This window comes from Podarcis gaigeae, assembly GCF_964106915.1.
Source record: "Podarcis gaigeae genome assembly, chromosome: 4".
NCBI lineage: Eukaryota > Metazoa > Chordata > Lepidosauria > Squamata > Lacertidae > Podarcis > Podarcis gaigeae.
Window position 1 is genome coordinate 35,320,475 of NC_139677.1, and position 20,682 is coordinate 35,341,156.

The 20,682-nt window shown below is 42.7% G+C and overlaps 1 protein-coding gene across 4 annotated transcripts in view; it reads right to left on the reverse strand.

Moving 5' to 3' along the window:
- The window catches only part of OCA2 (OCA2 melanosomal transmembrane protein), a 161,710-nt gene that overhangs the window by 21,107 nt on the left and 119,921 nt on the right, over positions 1 to 20,682 (reverse strand). For all 4 annotated transcript variants that reach the window (XM_083734250.1, XM_083734248.1, XM_083734251.1 and 1 more), the window contains exons 22-23: positions 17,810 to 17,903; positions 8,227 to 8,320 (exon numbers count right to left, since the gene is read on the reverse strand). In XM_083734250.1, the coding sequence (XP_083590376.1) occupies positions 8,227 to 8,320; positions 17,810 to 17,903 (188 nt within the window). The remainder of the gene's footprint in view (positions 1 to 8,226; positions 8,321 to 17,809; positions 17,904 to 20,682) is intronic.

Genomic DNA, 20,682 nt, shown 5'->3' on the forward strand with positions numbered 1-20,682 from the left:
GCAACAAACGAAGGGATGTTAATACCGACACTACTGTATGCTGAGCTAGACAACAATTCCAGGCAACTGCCTGGAAGAACTGTGTGTTGAATTATAAACAGCTCAGCCAATTTGCCACTAATCAAGTTCTGCTTCCACTGGCAACAGCAAGGGGGAGAGTATTCTCTTACTGTTATTGTTTCACTTCCTGGGTTATATCATTCCACTAAGCCAGGGGTTGTCAACCTGGTCCCTACCACCCACTAGTGGGCGTTTCAGGATTCTAGGTGGGCGGTAGGGGGTTCTATGGCTCAAGCTGAATCCTGGCACTGGGCGGTAAGGAAATTTTACCATCAAGAAAGATGCATTAGTGGGCGGTGGGTATGAAATAGTTGACTACCCCTGCGCTAAGCCAACACAGAGTCGCTCTTTGCAAACCTTCAGTAATTGAAGAGGAAGAACCACAAGGATCAGCAACAAAAAGGAAAATGGGAAAAGAAATATGTGGCAGCTTATCACGTCACCAGAAAAGGAGGAAACACATCCACCTGAGGAAACAGGACAAAAGGAGGCATATCTATATCTTTCTATCTATATATGAAATTTATAAAAACTTTCTGTAATTTAAATGCAAATATATTTCATCTCAACATAGTGGAGAAGAGTGTGGCTTGTGGGCCTACTCTGCATCTGCTGCCCAAGTGTCACCGGGCAACTTGACGGCCTCTCCTGCTCTACATTCTTATGCTTTAAACTGGATTTGGGATGGACAGCTGTGTGTATCTTCCCCCCCCCCCATTGTTTCTGCTATGGTTCTGCTCACTGAGCTTGAATATTTGCAAAATTAAGCATACCTTATGCATGCAAACCTCAAAACACTTTTGTTTAGGCAAGCCTATCCAGATATGCAAAAGTTACACATGTCTTACTTATTTGTTTTAGTGACTGTTGATTTTAATAATCTTTTGAATATTTTTAATATCCATTTTTAATACCCTTTCCCTATGATTTTAAGGTTTCATTTTATATTGTAAGTTGCTTAGAGGCATGGGCTGTTGTTTCTTTACAATCAAGTGCTATATGAATTTTGTTAAAGAAATAAATGGAAGTACAGAAAGGTACTGCACAACAGAAGCACCCATGGTCAAATATTTCAGTCCAGTTGGCAGATACAGGCCAACTATCAAAAATACATTAAACTAAAGCAGCTTTCCCCATTATTCTGTAACTGAGGACATGGGAGTGGGGAGATAGATCAGGAAATGGTGGGGCTAGAGGAGAGGGCTATCTAGTTCGCTACTAAATCCACTTTTGTCCGTATCTTTAAATGTTCTAATGTCCATTTGTGAACAATGGATGCCCTACCTGTGCTCAGAGAAACATTTGGGGACTGTATACAAGGGTAGTTCTTCCCAGAGCAGACCCACCAAAATGAATGAATAGGTTCATTTATTTCAATGGTTCTTCTCTGAGTAGGGCTAACATTTGATGCGACCCATTTCGGGCAGGGGCTGCTCTTTGTTCCATCAGGAAAGAAATGGTACAGTACTTAACACTCAATGGCAAAAATATTTAAATCAACAGATAACAACTCTATTAGCTTCTATCTTTTCTGTGGGTGATATGCCCAGATCAAGGTCAGTAGGTTGCCAGCAAAGGAAGAGGAAACAGATAGAGGCTGAACAGAAACAGGTAAGCTTTAATCAGCCTTGTTTCCCCTGAAGACTAGTATGTCTCTTGAGTGGCCTGGATGTCAAATTAATGCCAGCTGGAAACAATATATATTAAGATACAGGATGGCAAGTTAAAGTGAGCAAAGCACATTTGATTTGCAGAAACATTAATCACTCCATTAGGCCTCTAGAGTGCACTTTCTTTCAAAGCCAGCCTCACAAACAAGATAAATTGTGGCTGTCAATGAATTCAGAAATAAGACCTCCTCCTCTCACCACCTATTTTTAAAAGATATATTAGATGATTTGAAATCCCAATATCTAATAAGCAAAAATCCCATTTTGAAGCTTGCTCTTCCTACACACCAATCTTATTAAGTGTTTCCAAGCAGAGGAGGCATTTACAGAGGTAGGCTGCAGAAAGCCATGTTATCTGACCTGTCATACTGACTACATCTGGTCCCCATTTTCAAGGGCAGCTTTTGTCACAAGCTCTTCACTGAATTCTAGAAAATATTGGGGTTACTGTGTTAAATATAAGAAATATTAAATTTAGTTTTTTGTTTTTTTAATAGTACAGTATTTAACACAGGAGTGGAGAAACATTAACCTCTGGGCAAAATTAGGCTTGCAGAGCCTTTTCATCCAGCTCATCGACTTATATGCACCTCTACATTGACACAGACCTTGTCAACCAAACAACAGGTGTATCTGGTGGACATTGAGTCCCCATGTATATATGTCAGCTAAGAGTACCATTCTATACATGTCTACTCGGAAGCAAATCCCTTTGAGATGAACTGAATAATTCAAGTTTTGGGTTTACAGCACAAAACTAGAACTCAGCATTCCAACCAGTCACACTTCAGGCAACACCTGCAGTTTAGTTTCTAGCACTGCCATTTCCATTAAGGGGATCAATAACTTTGTCCTCTCTAGAAACAGGAACTATTTGGCCCAGAAGAACTTCCTATGTACAATTTTCACTCAGCCCAGTACTAAGTACCTTGCAGAATATGGTTTTCCTGACTGAAGTTGAAAAATCCAGTTTTGTTGGCAACCCTACTCTCACTCTTAATTGATCTGATCTTACAACAGCCATTATTATTATTATTATTATTATTATTATTATTATTATTATTACTAGTAGTAGTCATCGTCGTCGTAGTAAAGGTAAAGGTACCCCTGACCATTAGGTCCAGTCGCAGATGACTCTGGGGTTGCGGCGCTCATCTCGCTTTATTGGCCGAGGGAGCCGGCGTACAGCTTCTGGGGTATGTGGCCGGCATGACCAAGCCACTTCTGTCGAACCAGAGCAGCGCACGGAAACGCCATTTACCTTCCTGCCAGAGTGGTACCTATTTATCTACTTGACTTTGACATGCTTTCGAACTACTAGGTTGGCAGGAGCAGGGACCGAGCAATAGGAGCTCACCCCATTGTGTGGATTTGAATTGCTGACATTCTGATTGGCAAGCCCAAGAGATTCAGTGGTTTATACCAAGGGCCTTCTGGCGGTTCCCTCACTGCGAGAGGCCAAGTTACAGGGAACCAGGCAGAGGGCCTTCTCGGTAGTGGCGCCCGCCCTGTGGAACGCCCTCCCATCAGATGTCAAAGCGATAAACATCTACCTGACATTCAGAAGACATCTGAAGGCAGCCCTGTTCAGTTTTTAAGATGTGACATTTTAGTGTATCTTTCATCTTTGTTGGAAGCCGCCCAGAGTGGCTGGGGAAACCCAGCCAGATGGGCGGGGTACAAATAATAAATTATTATTATTATTATTATTATTATTATTATTATTATTATTATTATATACCACAGAGCCACCCGATCCTCTTGTGTACATATTTGTGTACATATTAATTGTCAGGAGACAAAATTCAGAATGAGCAAATTTCAAAGGATGGTGGTGTTTCAGTTTATATATTGTTTTGGAAAGTGCATATTATGTGATTTATCATTTAAATGTGAACTGAATCAATTTTCTCTCCATCCCTATTTTAGGTGACATATCTGGCCTGTGGCAACTTCATTATGAAAATACTTTTCTCTGTTTCCCATCTTCTTTCTATAGCAAGTTCTTTCTTATTCCCCCTCCCCTTTGGTATGTGATTGTGTTGAGATTCGTCTGTGACCATTTTTCTTTTGTTGTTATGAGCTCCAAACCGCCCCCACCCCCCGATCTCAGGTAGATTCATCCCATCTTATAAAAGCAAGCAGCTAACCCAACCATCGAAATGGATCTTTCATTTTCTTGGCCTTCAGTATGATAAAAGCTAGTTTCTCCTTTGATCTCAATTTAAGCTCCTAGAATTTTCTTTTGAAACACTTGTACCAAATGTAGGAAATGGCACAGCTAAAAGAATAAACCTGCAGGAGGGCCTTTTAACAAAAACTCTGAAGCATTATTCCTGAGCACAAGAGGGTTTCTGACATCTCTAATATTACATGGGCATGCGATTAATCAGTCCTGTGACAGATTTGCAATACATACACACAGCTGGATGTGTGTAAAGACAGTTATTCTTTGTGCAGGCTTTAATGTGCCATGTTCTTTCAGACAGGTATTGGCATATTTGCCGTAAAAATCTTGTCCATAAAAAGCTTCCATTTCTATTCAGAAGCATCTGATTGCTGTCACATAAAGCCCTCAACTATTCGCTGTAAAATCTTTAATATTTAAAAAATAAAATTAAGCACCCAAGAACACAGCCCTGACGTCTTTCAGCTTGGCAAAGCAGTGGTCCTCATTTTCCACCATAATAGAGTGGGGGGAGAGGAAGCAGTCAAAGCCCACAAAGATCTACATAGTACAGGATTCTATTTAGGGTTCCATACGTTACTTGAGGCCTTGATGGGAATAGCATCTTAAAGAAGAACTTATCTGCCAGATCAATATGGCCCTATTTATTTTACATAATATGATGTTGCCAATTATCTTCAAATAGTTTATAACCTTAGCTTCATTTATAATTTATTTTTTATAACTTGGATGTCCCGGAAATATTTTAAGTAGGAATGGACTGGGGTGGCATATTTTCAAAATATAAAAACTCCATTTTTCATGGAATACAGCATTATAATTTATGACATTCCCTTAATGCAGATGAGACAGAAGTGTTCTCAGCTAGGAAGACCAAGTAGATTCAGCCTCTCTTGGATGGGGCAGCACTGCCCTTGAAAATCAGGTTAACAACAGTACTGCACCAATTGCAAGGAAAGACGGACTTGGCTGTGGTTACACATTGCCTTGATTACATCACATGCCTTGGAGGTAGATTGCAGACCAGGACCAGATTTTAGGATCATGTAACTCGATTAACAGTTGCACTGGTTGCTGGGGTTTACTTTTAGAGCTCTACATGCCCTTGGGATCAGGATGCCTACAGGACTGCCTCCTCCTATTTGATCCTAAATTTGTCCACTAAGGTCATCAGGAGAGACTGAGATGCACTTAGCACAAGCACTTTTAAGGGCTGTCTTCATTGTAGTGTCTACTCTCAGGAGAGCTGTTTTGACCATCTATGATGTAAACACAATAAGCCCTTTTTGGTTGGTTTCTTTTTTAAGCTTTTTTCTTCAGTCTTGGCTAACTTTCTTTGGCTGGTTCATCCACTTTTTGCTACAGATCTTGTGGTTTCCTGTATTTTTATCTGATGCTTATTTCTTGTGTTTTTGTGTTGTAGTATTAGCAGTTTTGAACTAGAAAGGAATTTTCCTCAAGATGAAAGCAGGGCTCTGATCCCATTAATTATCAGTCCCACCACCCCCAGTTGATATAATTTGAATTAAAATAATAATAATAATTGCATGTTAGATGCAAAAACATAGTTTGGGAGTAAGTGGTGGGTGGCGTCTAAACCACAGAGCCTAGGGCTTGCCGATTGGAAGTTTGGTGGTTCTAATCTCCACAATGGGGTAAGCTCCTGTTGCTCGGTCCCTGCTCCTGACAACCTAGCAGTTCGAAAGCACGTCAAAGTGCAAGTAGATAAATAGGTACCGCTCTGGCGGGAAGGTAAACAGCATTTCCGTGCACTGCTCTGGTTTGCCAGAAGCAGCTTAGTCATGCTGGCCACATGACCCGGAGGCTGTACACCGGCCAATAAAGCGAAATGAGCGCCACAACCCCAGAGTCATCCGCGACTGGACCTAACGGTCAGGAGTCCCTTTACCTTTACCTAATTTCTTAAAAGAGTTGACCTCCTTTTAACTAAAAGCGAAAATCTTTCTTCTCTTTCAACAGACTTTTCTTTTTGCTTATGATCATAAATGATAGTAATGACAAGCACATTGGTGTAATGATCCACATGACCTTCACTGTTTGGCTATGCATCATTTAACACACAAAAAACATGTTTACTCCAAATGCAGAATCACAGGGGGAGAATCACCTTTTCTGACATGATGGGGTTTTTTGTCCATGGAAGTGCTTATGAAAGTATTCTCATGGAAGCATACATGTGGAAAAGGTTATATCCGAACTGACCGTCTGCATAGCTATTTCAGAAAGGATTCTAAAGCAGAGGCTAGCAGCAATTTGATATTCTACACCTTTTGTGAGAAATGCAAATGGAGGACCAATCATAGTGCTACAGTTTCTGTGCAAATGTCTCTTACGTTAACTGGGTAAAAGAAAATGCACTTCGCAATGGCAGGAGGCAGAACTAGGTGACCATGAGATCCCTTCCAACACTATCCTTCTCGGCAGACAGTACTGCTTACCAGTAGGGTGCTTGTGACCCAGAATGGTAGCTTCAGTTGCATGGACTTCATTCCAGTAAATGGACAAAACTGGGACATGGGTCTGTCACTGACAGGCACCCACCTCCCAGGAAGTGATGAAACAGAAGCTAACCATAAGATTTGACACCACATCTTTAACACCTTGAAAGTAGGGATCCAACGGTGGTCCTATAATATTATGGTATGCTATCATCTGATAAACACTGCGATTCCAACATAACATATTGAAACTGATGACAATGGGGAAACAAGTGCCCAAACGTAACTCTCTAAAGAAAACTGTTTACGATGGCCATCATCCAAAATTAAATCAAAATATTATTAGACGTCTATTTCCCTGGTGGGGTATATTTAGAAAGGATGGTTGAGAACATGCTTCGTTGAACACATCAATAATCTTCTCATACTTTACGACAACTGTACACTGATTTATTTATTTTTAGAGTCGGAATGCATAAATGAATGCAATTGTTATTTTTTAAGCAAACAAACGCAAATATGGTAAAAAGCTCATATCTCACCATGTGCCTTTAATCCTATACCAAATGTTATCTGGCACAACCTAGCATACATCAACAGCTAAGTGCAGCTGATGGTTGTTTTTTCAGAGACTTCATCGTGGTAAGATATACTAGCATTATTTGAGCAAAATCTCTGGCACACATGCTCATTGGTCCACAGTTAAACAGTTTCCATAAGTTCTTGAAGGGAGCTACTGGGAAAGGGGACTGTAAACTGTGGGTAATGATGCCTCTATCATATTTCCCTGGCCTCAGAAAAGCTATCTTCTGTATACAGCTAAGCAAATCTAATTTTGCAGTGGTTAGCACCTAATAGTCTACCATGTTGAACAGCCATATCTATGTCTGCAGAACAAACTTAAACTAATTTGCTTTATTGTTTTTTTGTTTTTGTTTTTTGATTGTGTGGCATAGTTAAGGCATTCATTGATCATAAGGCAGAAGTAGCGATGCAAGCCAATGATAAACGTAATTATCTTGGAGGACTGCTGCATTAAACTAAATGAGGTATTCTGTGCCAAACACCACCGAAATCTTTTAAGTTATGCCGAAAGAGAGATCAGTTTAGATTGTAAATAATTCAGCCCTCATTATGATCTCACAAATTTGCTATCCCACCCCTCCATGTTTATGATTGACAATATTTTCAAAATATTAGAATATATATTTTATAGATTTTTTTAAAGTTAGCAACGAGAATCCTGTGTTATAACAACTCATGCAGAAAAAAACAATTACATGAAAAGGGTTCGCCCACTCCATTTATTGTTATTCTCATTAGAGAGATGAAGGCGTTTCAATTGTCAAACACAATCCCTGAAATAAATACCATTTGTGTCACCAAAATGGATTTATATGTCATTGGCTTCCCCCCTTTTGGGGGGGGGCTTAAATACTATATCAGAGCAGTGGCGTAGTGTGGGTTGTCAGCACCTGGGGCAAGGCAAGTAATTTGCGCCCCCTAACTCGTGGATTTGCGCACCCTAGCCCGTGGATTTGCGCACCCTAACCCTAACCCCCAGATGTTGCACCCGGTGCGGCCGGCCCCCCCTGCACCCCCCACGCTACGCCACTGTATCAGAGCTAGGGAATCTGTGGCCCACCTGTTAATACTGACCTACAACTTTCATCATCATGATAGTTGGGGCTTATGGGACTCAAAGTCAAATATCATCCAAAAGGCTACAGATTTCCCACCCCTGTGCCATATGGACTATTCTGCCTGGCTCATTTTGGTTTGTAGAGCAAATCCCCACTTTTTTAGAGGCAAATTTAAACACAGATTCGTTCCGAGTCTAAAATGGTACCTGAAAAATTCCATGAAAGAGAAGCCATAGCCATGTTGCTCTGCAATTCCTGCACAAACAACATTTGCAGATGCGCCGATCAATGTCCCATTACCTGTAATTCAAAACAAAAACAAATTCCAGCTGATATCGAGGCTCTTTATCTTTTGGCTTTGCCACTCAATTAGATCAGCTAGCAGACTTAGATGCAAAGGAGGGGGAAATCAATCATTTCACAGGCACCTGAAAGGATATCACCTGAACAATAACCTCCCTGTCTATTAATAGCTGAAGGTTTTCAAAGGCAGATCTGTCGTTGTCCTCCGTGAAGGCGGAGAGAGAGTGTGTGTGTGAGAGAGCTGTGTTGCCAAAACGACACCTTCTGCAAATATTCTGAGAAACTTGCTGGTTATTTGTTTCAAACACAAAAACGTATGAGTAAGATAAAATGAAAGTGAGAATAGGAAGCGGGGGGAGGGATACAGATCTCTGCTGATAGCAAGTTGGACTATTGATTGGAGGAATGATGAAAAATGATGGGTTGTTCCTTCCCTCTCCCCCCCCCCCAAAAAAATGCATGCAAGAACAATAGAATGAAGTGCTTATTTTCAAAATGTGTCCTTTACATTGGAGCACAATTAGTTGCCTAAAATGACAAGAGTTCTGAGGCCCAATGCAGAGAACTAGGGGTCCAAGCCTTTCTGGTCTATCCCCAACACACACAGCCTTGCTGGACATGCAGATGTACTTTGTGCTAGACAGCATTGTGCAGTATGACCCTGAGTCCCCTCTAACTGCAACTGAATTTTTTTAACTCTGTTGTAATTTTGCTTCCTTGACTTTCCGCGTGAAAATCTGTATTGGCTGCTGATGTGAGTTGTAGATCTAAGTGTCTGGTGTTTCTTTGTCTACTTGAAGAAGAATAAGGTTGCAACAGCACAAGCTTTCTCCCCTTCTTAGTTTCTTTTTTTCTTCTTTCGTTTTCTTTTTTTATTAAATCAAATTTAATACAATGTCCACAGGAAAAAATAAATAAACAAGGCATTAAAAGCATTAATGTCATTTTACATAATCTTAGGACATTAATGGTCAACCTAGGCTCTCCATAGACATGCTTGTGAAACTAGTGGGAGAAATTTGCTATGGTGTCTCTCTTTATAACAACTTTTGCTACCCAGCTAGTCACTCTGAAATAGCCCTGACCCAGATACTGTTTTTTTAAAAAAAAATTATTAAAGATTTATTGGTTTACCAAAGTATGTGCAATGTGTTTTTTTCAAGTTACATTTTCCACAGATCAGTTTCATTTGTTGAGACATTAGTGTTACCTTAGGAAGAAGAGGGGGAAAGAGGTGGAGGGGGGCATGTGAGTGGGGTTGGGGTTGGGTGGCAATGCTTCTATTCTACTTAATGTATGTGTGGGGTTTTGTGTCAGCGTCGCTTGTGCGGGTTCTCTTTACTATTCACTTGTGTTCCTTTGGTGGCGAGAGAGGTTGGGGTTGGCCTAGGGTGTGTTTGCTTGTTTGTGATTGGCTGTAGTGAACTTTGTTTCCTGTGTGTGTGAGTGGGGTGGGTGGGTGTTTTTGTATCAGGCTAGCCAGATTGATTTGTATGCGGTTGGTGGATTTTTGCCGTCCCAGCTATTGTTGAACCATACCTCAAGGGGTAGCTCAGCCTGAGATATATATAAAGTCTATCACCAAATATGTTGTTGTTGTTTAGTCATTTAGTTGTGTCTGCATCTTCGTGACCCTATGGACTAGAGCATGCCAGATGTGTAGCCATCAGTGAAAAGAAAGTAAGATATTTACCGTATTTTTCGCCCTATAGGACGCACTTTTCCCCCTCCAAAAATGAAGGGGAAATGCGTGTGCGTCCTATGGGGCGAATGCAGGCTTTCGCTGAAGCCTGGAGAGCGAGAGGGGTCGGTGCACACCGACCCCTCTCGCTCTCCAGGGTTCAGGAAGCTATCCGCAAGCCTTGGGAGCTCCATGGGAGTTCCCCTCGGGCTCCCAAGGCTTGTGGATATCAGCCTGCATCCTGAAGTCTGGGGCGCGCTGCACAGCGTGCCCCAGGCTTCGTGCAGATATTGGGCAGCCCCACAAGCTCGGGGGACAGCGGGGAGGCGGAGCGCCGCCATCCCGCTATTCCCCGACCTGGTTTGGAGGCTGGCCACCGCCAGCCCCACAAGCTCGGGGGACAGATATCCACAAGCCTGGGGAGACCAGCGCGACTTCCCGCCGAGCTCCCTAGGCTTGCGGATAGCAGCCTGTTCTGGGGGCTGGGGTCGGGGGAAGCTCGGGTATCCCCCGCCCCAGCCCCATGCCTGGGGGGGGGATTTTTCCCCCTTTGTTTCCCCCCAAAAAACTAGGTGCGTCCTATGAGCCGGTGCGCCCTATGGGGCGAAAAATACGGTATGTTGAATAGTAAGATCAGAATCTAGGTTTAATGAGAGCAGGGCTAAAGCTGGATTTGGTGAGAGAGGTTGTTTAACAATTTTGGAACTGATATTGAAGACCCTTGTCCAGAATGTGTGGACAAATTTACATTCCCACCATGCATGAAAAACAATATGTTCCTATATTACCACATCCCCTCAAACGTCTTAGTTTCAACACATCTGATTCTCCTGTGAAGGTGATTATTATTAATTATTAATCATTATTTCTAAAAGCTGCTTTGGGTAGAAATGCAAGTAAACAGAAGCCCTGACTTTTTCCTTAAATGAAAAGCTGCTGTAAGGAGTAACTTTAAAGAGTTAACAACAAAGGATAGGAATACTTTCTCCCACAGACTCCCACACACACGCCATTCAAACCTACCACATTGCTGCTTGGGCATTTTAGAAGACCAAACACCACAAAAATCATGAGGATTGTGCCAGTGCCTCCATCATTTCCAAATTGGTGAAAGACTATAGTCATCCACCTCTGAACTTCCAGATGAGCTGTGTCATTCGTTCATTGCTGTCTGAACAGGCTGCTTTTGATTTAGATTAAGGGAGCACTAGAACGAAATCTGAAATAAGGGCCTTTGCCATGATCTTGACAAGAGCAGGGAAGGCTTGGACCAGAAACTAGCAATTTGTGACATGAAATGAAGGGCAGCTACAGCATCTCATCTTGCAAAGAAATTGTGACTGGAACACTGAGATCAGCAAGAGGTTAGCGCCATGGCAGCTGTGCTTGTGAAAAGTCTGTGACAGTTTGAGAATAGCACTAATCCCAGTAGTAATTGAAAATCTATTACATCCAATTGGGTTTCCCTACTCTGTAGCCTCTGGACAGAATTTGAACATTATTCTCTTGCAAGCTGGAAAAAGCTGAAGTTGGCGGACCTCTCGATAGGCCTCTGCAATGGGGAGGGGAATAAAGTAGGATGAGGTAAACCTGTTCAGCTTCCCCCACTTTTCCCTATGGCAAGCATCTCTGAGCTACAACTGAATAAGACTGAAAGGGAGAAGGAAAGCATGCAGGAGCTGGGGTAAGGTTAAAATGAGGTAGCAGCAAGAAATGAGGGTCCCAAAGTTGAGGTGGACATGATGTGAAAGTTGGGCCAATACCAAATGAGAAAGGAAATTGGAATAGACAAACATTCATCCACACAACTTTAAGACCATCTTCATGCTCACATTTACATATGAATTCTAGCAATTTGGCAGGGAATTTACTAACAGGAAATATTTTCCTAATGCTTCTCGGTGACTGTACACTTGACATGTTTCATTTGCAGTCTCACTATTATTCTGTGCTGGTCCCGGGGGGTTACCGTGAGGCGTGGTCAAAGTCCGGTCCTGGGCCGAGGGTCTGGAGACTGTCCACCAAGGGGTAAGCTGGGTTCAAAGCAAAAAGCCGGGCGTGCTCGGGAACTCCAGAAAGACAGGTCTGGGTGCTGGCAGAAACAGGTTTCCAACGTCGTTGCTTCCGCAACCTGGGACCGGGCTGACTGGCCTTTATCTTCTCTGAGTCCAGGGGCGGTCCTGGCCCACAGGTGACCCGCCTCTCCTGGCCTTAAGGCGAGCACTCCTCCTGAGAGAAACCAGTTCCCTCCGCCTCTCTGCCCTGAGCCTCTGCAGCTCAGGAGAGGCTGGAGGGTTACTGGACCCAGGGGGAGGCTCACCTTCCCCTGACAGGGCTGGGAGATGCGCACCTGTAGGCAATGGGTCCTCAATCACCTCCGGAGCCAGAGTGGATTCATCTGGTGTCTGCTCCTGAGGATCTGGCACAGGTGCAGGCACTTCAGATTCAAGGCCCTGCCCCAGCTCAGCTGGCCCTGGAGGCAGGGACTCCTGTGCAGGCTGGGATTCCTCCAGTTCAGCCTCTGAATCAGATTCCCAGGCCATCACATATTCTATCTTCATCTGGTTTCCGGTTTCCAGTCCATTATGGATGGATGCTTTTCCATCATCTTTCCTGCTCTCATTTTTAAAATCTGTGTTATATAAATGACAGCACATTCTGGCATCTTACCACTATCCGGATTTATTGATGCCAAGTATCACTTGGCTTTGACTGGACACAAATTCCATCTCTGCTCTCTTACAGTCTTCCTCTTTTCGTAATGCAAAGCACCTTAATGTATCAGAAGATAGCCGGGAATGGCTATGTACATACTAACAGCAGCAACACTTTCTCATCATTGCATCAATAACTGGTAATACTTCGTGCAACAGGCCAAAGTCATGGGTAGTCAAGCTTGAATTCAGACCTGATGTGCACAGTGCTATTTTTCTAGAAAAAGAGGTGCTGGAACTCACCATGAATACTTCCCTTGTTCTCTTAGAATGGCAATGGCACCCACCTTAGAGGTACCAGAACTGAGTTTCAGTGAGTTCCAGCTGAAAAAAAGTCCTGGATGTGCATATTCTCTAACCCAGGGCCCCAGAAGTCAATTAGGAGAGTTGCAGATGGAGAGGACAGAACTTCCCCTGTAGATTGAATAATGGCTGTAGACTGTGTTGTATATATACAGTTACTGACCCACACTTGTGTACATGAAAGTGTTAACCAGAGTGGGGATGGAGCTTAGCAGGTTTCCTTCTCTCTGTGCTTCCAGGAACAAGCAAGGAGCTATGCAGCCATTGGCTCCCAGCTACAAGAGAAACCAAGCAAATAAAATCTATCCAAAAGAGAAATTGTACAGCCTGCATCTTTGCGAACCTAAAGATTGCATGATCCTTTTGGTAAGGAAGCCAAGTTATCTTCCTTTTAAAGTTGTTTGGCAGTAAAATAATGAGGGGGGAAATGCTCCAGATAGGTTCTAAAATATATATCTCAGGTGTCAATGGCCAGAGTAAAAACATGCATCTTCAGCATACACTGAAAATTACATAATGAAGTTACTAGACACATCAGAAAAATTCAACAACTCTAGGGGCTGACACAGAGGAATCTAGATAGTTCTAGATAGAATCCCAGCCACTAATCTGGTTGTTGCCAGTTTATGGGCCAGTAGTTTCCAAGAAGTCTTCAAGGGCAGCCCCACATTCTGTTCTAGAAAGAAAACAATATGGCAGAGCAAAATACTGAAGCTTCTTCAAAGCACAGCTGGCTGAGTATTACAGAAATTCAAAGCTTGGAGACTACATCCCAGATGCATTATGGCCTTCAAAGCAGATATCAGGTTGGCTAAACTGGAAGCAAATTATTGTTGAGATGATGAATGGTTTCTTGAGGTAGAGAGGCAAGAACAAGGTTATACCTCGAACTGAAAGAATAACTGATAGGTAGAAAGGATGGACATTAAATAAGGACCAAATTAAATTTTAAAACATGGGCAGAGCACCATTAGGTAAATGGGAGTACCTTGAAAAATGGATGAGAAAGCACAGATGCAAACAAGGAATCCTTATATTCAGATGGTAGGGGAGTGTTAAAAGATAGAAGCAGCAAACATGTAAGAGAGGTTTGAAGAGTTCTACTGAATAGGCACCAGCCAAGCACTGGAGCATGAAGTTTCATTTTTAGGCAAAAATTGAGAATAAAGGAAGAGCAAGATAGGTTACAAAAGGAGAATTATGATGTTAGCTTAAGTACCACTACAGAAACAGGGAGCAAGACAGTCAGTGCAAACACAGATCCTTTGATGGATGTTTTATTGGCAGGATTTAAGCAGGCACAGAGAATCTAGAAAGAAAGTCAGATTTTTCAAATATATATATATTTGAAAAAACCAAGACAAACTGGTTGATATGAGCCTGGGAACAGAGTGTAATGCTGACATCAACAAAATTCTTTCTTTATTGTGTGAATAAATATGCAAAATATGTATTATATCTCTGTAGCTGTGAAGTATAGCAAAATTCGTAAAAGCAATTGCCAACTCTGGCACAAAGATTTCATTCTCGCTTTCCTGAGGGATGGAAAATCCAGGACAGACTTTTCAGCAACCTTTCAAATGCACTGGAAACTTGATGGCTTTGGGGAAAACATAGCGGGATTTTTGCAAGAATGTTTATTTTGTAAAAGGTGAGATGCAATAGATGGGATGATGGTTCTTCCGAAGCTTTATAACGCCCCATAAACAACTAGAAGAACAGACACAAGATAGCTCTCACTCCCCCCTGCTGCAGACCAAATGTGGCAGGTGGGAGTGGTCACCTACTTGCCACTCACTTGATGCCATTATAACATCAGGTGACAACTTCAAAGGGGATCACCTTCAGCTGAGTGGCACTGAGGGTCATAGCTGTCAATCGTCCCTTATTTGGCGAGAAAGTCCCTTATCCCAGCACCGTGTCCCGCTGCTGTCCCTTATTGATGATGTTCCTTAAATGTCCTGGGTTTCAAAGGAAGCAGCTCCTCTCCCTCCCTCCCTCCCTCCCTCCCTGCCGGCCAGGGAGGAGGGAGGCTCCAACTGTGTTGCTTGGCTGCGTTGCACACCCAATAAGGAGTCTAAGAATGGCTGGGGGGTGGAGCTTGCATGCCTTGTGCTGATCAAATCGGCTGCATTGCCTGGGGACTCGCCTTTGCTCAGCGCTTCCCAGCAGAGAGGTGACAGTGGTTTTCCTTGCTGCATCCCCTTTGCCAGGTTGCTGCGCTGTGGGAACCACCGCTTGAGGCTTCGTTTGGCTGCTGGCTGGGCTTTCTGCCTTTGGCTCGGAGGGGCTCAGAAGTCAAACATACCTGTGCTCTGAAAATCCCTTATTTTGGCTGCTGATCCCTTATTTCCGAGGCTGCTGGTCCCTTATTTTCAAATCTGTAAGTTGACAGCTATGCTGAGGGTGAGCCTCATTGGCTGCAGTAAAAGGTTGCTGATGGGTATTATATATGACATCAGGTGGGTGTGGCTTGGGGAAAACAGCCTTGTGAGATTAATTTAGCCCATGGACCAGAAGTTCCCCACTGTTGCAGGAGATGATGGCCTTACAAGCCTTTCTCCTTACCAGGCACAGCCCAGCAGATAAGATGTGGCTTAATCTTTCCTTCCCTACTAGAAATAGTCTGCTTTTAAAATGCAACTACTCACCCTAAACCATAGCAGCTATAAATTTGAGTAGGACTAGGCATGGAGGAAATAATAATAATAATAATAATAATAATAATAATAATAATAACAACAACAACAACAACAACAATAATAATAATAATATACACAAGTGCCCAACCACCTGATGTGATAATGCACAGGCACTGACTGAGGTGTCAGGAGAAGGAAGCTGTGAGGAAAACAGTTAGCAGGGACTGACTGAGCAGAGCTGAGAGGAAGGGAATCTTCACTGGTCTGGCAGCCAGTTTGTTTTCAGGACACGTTCAAGGTGGTTATTATTAATTGGGACCAGTTTACTTGTGAGCTCACCTTACCCCAACCACACTGATCTGCAGAACTTATTCCACAGTTGTAAGAAATCAATATTTTACTGTTGCATCGGTTGAACTTTGGAACGCCTTGCCTATAGGCACCTTAGCTCAAAACATTTTTGTTTAGGCAAGCCTAAACTGACATGTAGAATGCTGGCATGTGTTTTTGCTTACTGTTTATTTTAATTATATTTTGAATGTTTTTTTAAATGCCCGTTTTCAACTGTTTTAGTTGATTGTTTTAATGTTTATTTTGTATACTGTTTAGAGGTTTTATTACAATCAGGTGGCATGTAAATGTAAAATAAATGAATCCACTTTCAACAGATTCCTCCAACATCCCTACACTGAACTCTGAAGAAAGAATATTTCAGTGAAAATTGGTGGTCATATTTGATTTCAAATGAATGAAGGGTGAATGAAACATTGAGTGAGATGTTGCTCTTTTGTATTGTCAGGGAGGGACAAAGCAATTCAAGAACATTTCAGAATGTTTCATTAAACTCACTCAACGTAATAGTAATTATTCTTTCCTCTAAAAGCAGCAGTCAGCTCACTGTTTTACTTCTTACTTGGAGAGCGGCAGGGGAAAAAGCTTCTTACATGTTTTGTCCTTGCAAGTTTTTCTGTTCTAACTTATTCATAGCCAATATTCATGGAATATGAAAGGGAATAATCAGCATGAAGATGAATTAAAAAGCAACCAGATGGCTCTTCTATATTGTTCTTCTAAATTGCAAATGAACTCAAACCCACAACGCTCCTTTTGTGGGATTGCTCGAATAACAAAATCAGGCAGGATGTGAAAATCCACTTATTCTAAAGCTGTGGCCCAGCAAGCAATGAGATCCTACAAACCAAACAGGTCAAAAGCTTTTCATAGTTTAATTTTTAAGTTTAATTCAAAAAATTACACCCATCCTTGCTCAGGGTTTATTCAGTTGGCCTCTGGGGATAAGTCACAGCTTCATAGGGAAATGCCTGGTGGAAATGGGTGCTTAATGGGGTGGTTGGCTGTTGTGGCCTGGTGCAGTGGTTTCCAGTTCACCCAGGAGCAATGCTAGGGTCAGGCGGGCAGCAGTTGGGGAATCTATGTGCTGGCTGTTCTGATTGGCAGGCTTTTCTGCTGGCTCACTTTTGAATTATGGGCCAATCCAGGCCAAGGTGAGTGGGTGGGACTTTGGAGCAGACTGGAGAAGAGCAGGCCTCACCCCAGCAGATAAAGGTCGGCTGCGCCCAACCTCAGAAATCACAGTCAGCCGAAGTACACCTGTCCCATACCACAGTCCCAATCTGGCTCATGCAGCTCCTCTTTTGTTTTGTCAAAGAAAGAAGCATTCACACTGGAGGTGGCATTTTCCAAAGAACTCTGTGTCCATCATTTCCACACAGGGTGGTATCCCACTAACGGGCCCTTTCAGTGCAAGGATTTACACTTGTGCAATGGAACTCAACTCCCTCCTGCCACATGTTCCCTAAATCTGTTCTAAGAGTTCACTGGACCCTCTGGAGCAAATCTGAGGAGGACACAGGCTGTGTCCAGGGGGAAATTTCAGTTTTGCAGTGGGAATAGCTTTAGACACGTTTCTGAGCATGGCTACGTTTCTCCCACCTCTTTGTCTCCCATTGTTCTGAATGTGAGGGGGAATGTAAACAAACAAGGAAACAAACAAACCAGGAAACATGCAAACACACAATCATCTTTCCACCCCTCCTTCTCCCAGGCTATCTCAAGTCCATCAGGATGTGGGATAAGACAGTAGAGTCACCTCTGTACTGGATCACAGCCTGACATCAAAGCTTACCTCCAAGACAGGCACCCATAGCCAGTGAAAAGATTAGGGGCTTCACGGGTAGGTTCACATCAGGATCCTGACTGAGGTTGAGAAGTACAGGAATCTGTAGGCAATAAGTGGTAAATATTGATTAAAATATTCCATACTAATGTAGTATTTTACAAATGACTTACTACTCCACTCTATATAGTTATATTTTACTTGTTTTGTCCTTATTGGTATTGTATTTTAAATTGTTATGATTTGCCCTGAGATCACATGATGATGGCAAGGGATTTAAATTATATACATTAAATAAACAAAATTATTATACATTGATCGCACCTGATGGCCAGTTACAGCACAATCGAGTAGAGGCGGGTTGTACCAGAATGAGCCTGGTGTCTAACTTTTTGTTCCTTTTTTTAAAAAAAATAATAAGTGATGGTGTTTCTATTTGCATTGGGTCAAACATTCAGGGAAAAATCATGGTAGGCTTCTTTTATGGAAATTCTGGGAGGATCCCAAATGTGAATGAATGTTCTCCCTGGTCCAAATGCTAACAAAGCACCATAACTTCAAGAAAGGCTATGTTTGAATCCTTGATCCTGACAGGAAAGTGGGGAATTTTATTTCCTATGGTTACTATTTTTTCATGGACTGAGCATTTAAGCGGTGGAGCAAGCCGATTGGGTGCCTGGGGTGGCATGCGTGCCCTGCGCCCAGGGGTGGGGCCAGCCATCTGTGGGGCAGGGTGAGTCGGGGCAGGACGCTCCGCAGGGCCTCTGAGGAGTCTGCCTGCCTCCTCCCACTCAGCCGCCCTACAGCTGGGGGGAGGCGGTGGGTGGACCATTTGGGGCAGCGCGGAGCCTGCGGGCGCCCATGCCACCGCGTCACTGCCAGGAGAGACTCGTGGCTCGGGCGTGCTGCAGGCCCCACGGTGAGTGCCGCCAGGCATTTTGTCACCCCCCTCACTGGTGACTCGCGGGGTGGCCTGCCCCCACCGCAGTCCCCTTCCTCCTCCCCTGAGACCAGTAGTCCCTCAGCAAATACTAGCACAAAAGAGACTGCACTCAAAAGAAGGGCTCCTTGTGTAAACGCAGGTTTAACATTTGAGTAGAAAGCAAGCAGGACATCCTATCATGGCTAAGGTATATAAGGAAGACAGTCCAAATTAGGGTCAGCACTGGAGGTTAAAGCTGTTGGAAGTGCAACAGTGGGGATCATGGATGCTTCCTGTCACAGGAAATGCCCTAGAAATGCTATACGCCTCCTGCCCATTGATGACAGGGTATATACAATGACTGGGCCTACACAATGGAGAGGAGGAAGAAAACTAATTTACTATGGCCATTCTGTTTTCAAATGTGTTTTTTTCTCTCTCTCTCTCTCTCCATGTGTCTTATTGTTTATAGCTTGCTCTTGAAGACTTTCTGTATCAGTTGATCAATCTCTGTTTATCTGAAAAATTGATTTTCTCTGAGGCACTAGGCTTAGGGTCCTTAAGGCTGGCTGCTCTAACTACGTATCCAACACTGCAATTATGTGTCTGACTTCTCAATGCGATGCTAGTTGCTTAATCCCTCTCCTTCTGCAAGGAATGGAAACAGCATTGTTCAAATTCTGCATTATGAAGTTATAGCTGCCCTATAACGCAGTTTCCTACATTTAAAAGCAATACAAAAGCCACAGTGATACTGCCTCTATGCCACAATTTCGTCTGTGTCACTAAGTGAAATAGAGCTGTAATCGGCATCAGGAAAGTAGCCATGACCTGAACATGATTTAGTACTAAACTGGAAATGCACAAATGCACATGCAAACACAGGAATAGGAAAAGAGGTTGCATAGTACAAAGAAGTGTTGGTCTTCTGATCCAAGGGATGATTCTATGACTCCTTGTACTCTGCCACACATGGCAAAGATTTCAAGCATGCTATATCACTTGCCCATCAATCTATCCTCATACACTAGCAGTGGGAATGGGATCCAGTTGCCAGGCCAGATTCTTATCTCCACCATCCCTGTGGGTCAGCTTTGTCAGGTGGGCAGGCCCACCCACACTTGTAAACCACCAGTTGCCTGCTTTGATAGGTGGGTGAATCCTAGCAGTCAACCACCATTCCTGCAGCCCTAAAGTTCTGAGCCGAACAAAATTTTTTAACTGTAACTGCTTTTTGGGTTGTCAGCTAACATTTTAGTGCTTGCACCTATTTGGCATAAGGCAAGGCATACATTTTTAAAACAACGGCCACCCACATTAATGAGAACAACAAACACCCCATTGTATCAATTGCCCTTTTACCTAAACCCAATTTTTGCAGAAAACACATTGGGCATGGCTAAATTGGTACAATGGTTCAATACATTGTATTAGGAGGAAAGACCTAAACAGTGATTTAACATAAATGAATTTATGGACCCTAGTAATAAAATGTAAACAGGTGTTTCAATATATGCAGCCTAGTTAATAATGGTTTATTAAAATGCAGACAATGTTGAAAATAAAGTGTTGTCATGTATTACCAACTATTAAGTTAATCAAGCTAAGAAAATCATATTCCATTTATATTTTAAATGAATAATTTAGATGTTGGAACCTGGTTTAGAGCCTTTCCAGTTAAAAAAAATACAGTGGAAAATATCAGAAAACTTTCATTAAATTGAAAGCACATATTGTGGGATTTATCATGTTTATCCTAGTTTAAAATGCCAACTGTAAACCTGTAAAAAGAAAAGGCAGCTTTATCAAGAAGAGTTGAATGTGGCTATGTTCATATTAGGCCATAATCTGATTAATCATATAAGAACCATATTAGTTCTGATCTGGTGCTGAAGGAATCACTAGATAGATCTTTCCACTGCAAAAGCTCTTAATTCATTACTGGTAGTGGATACTAAAA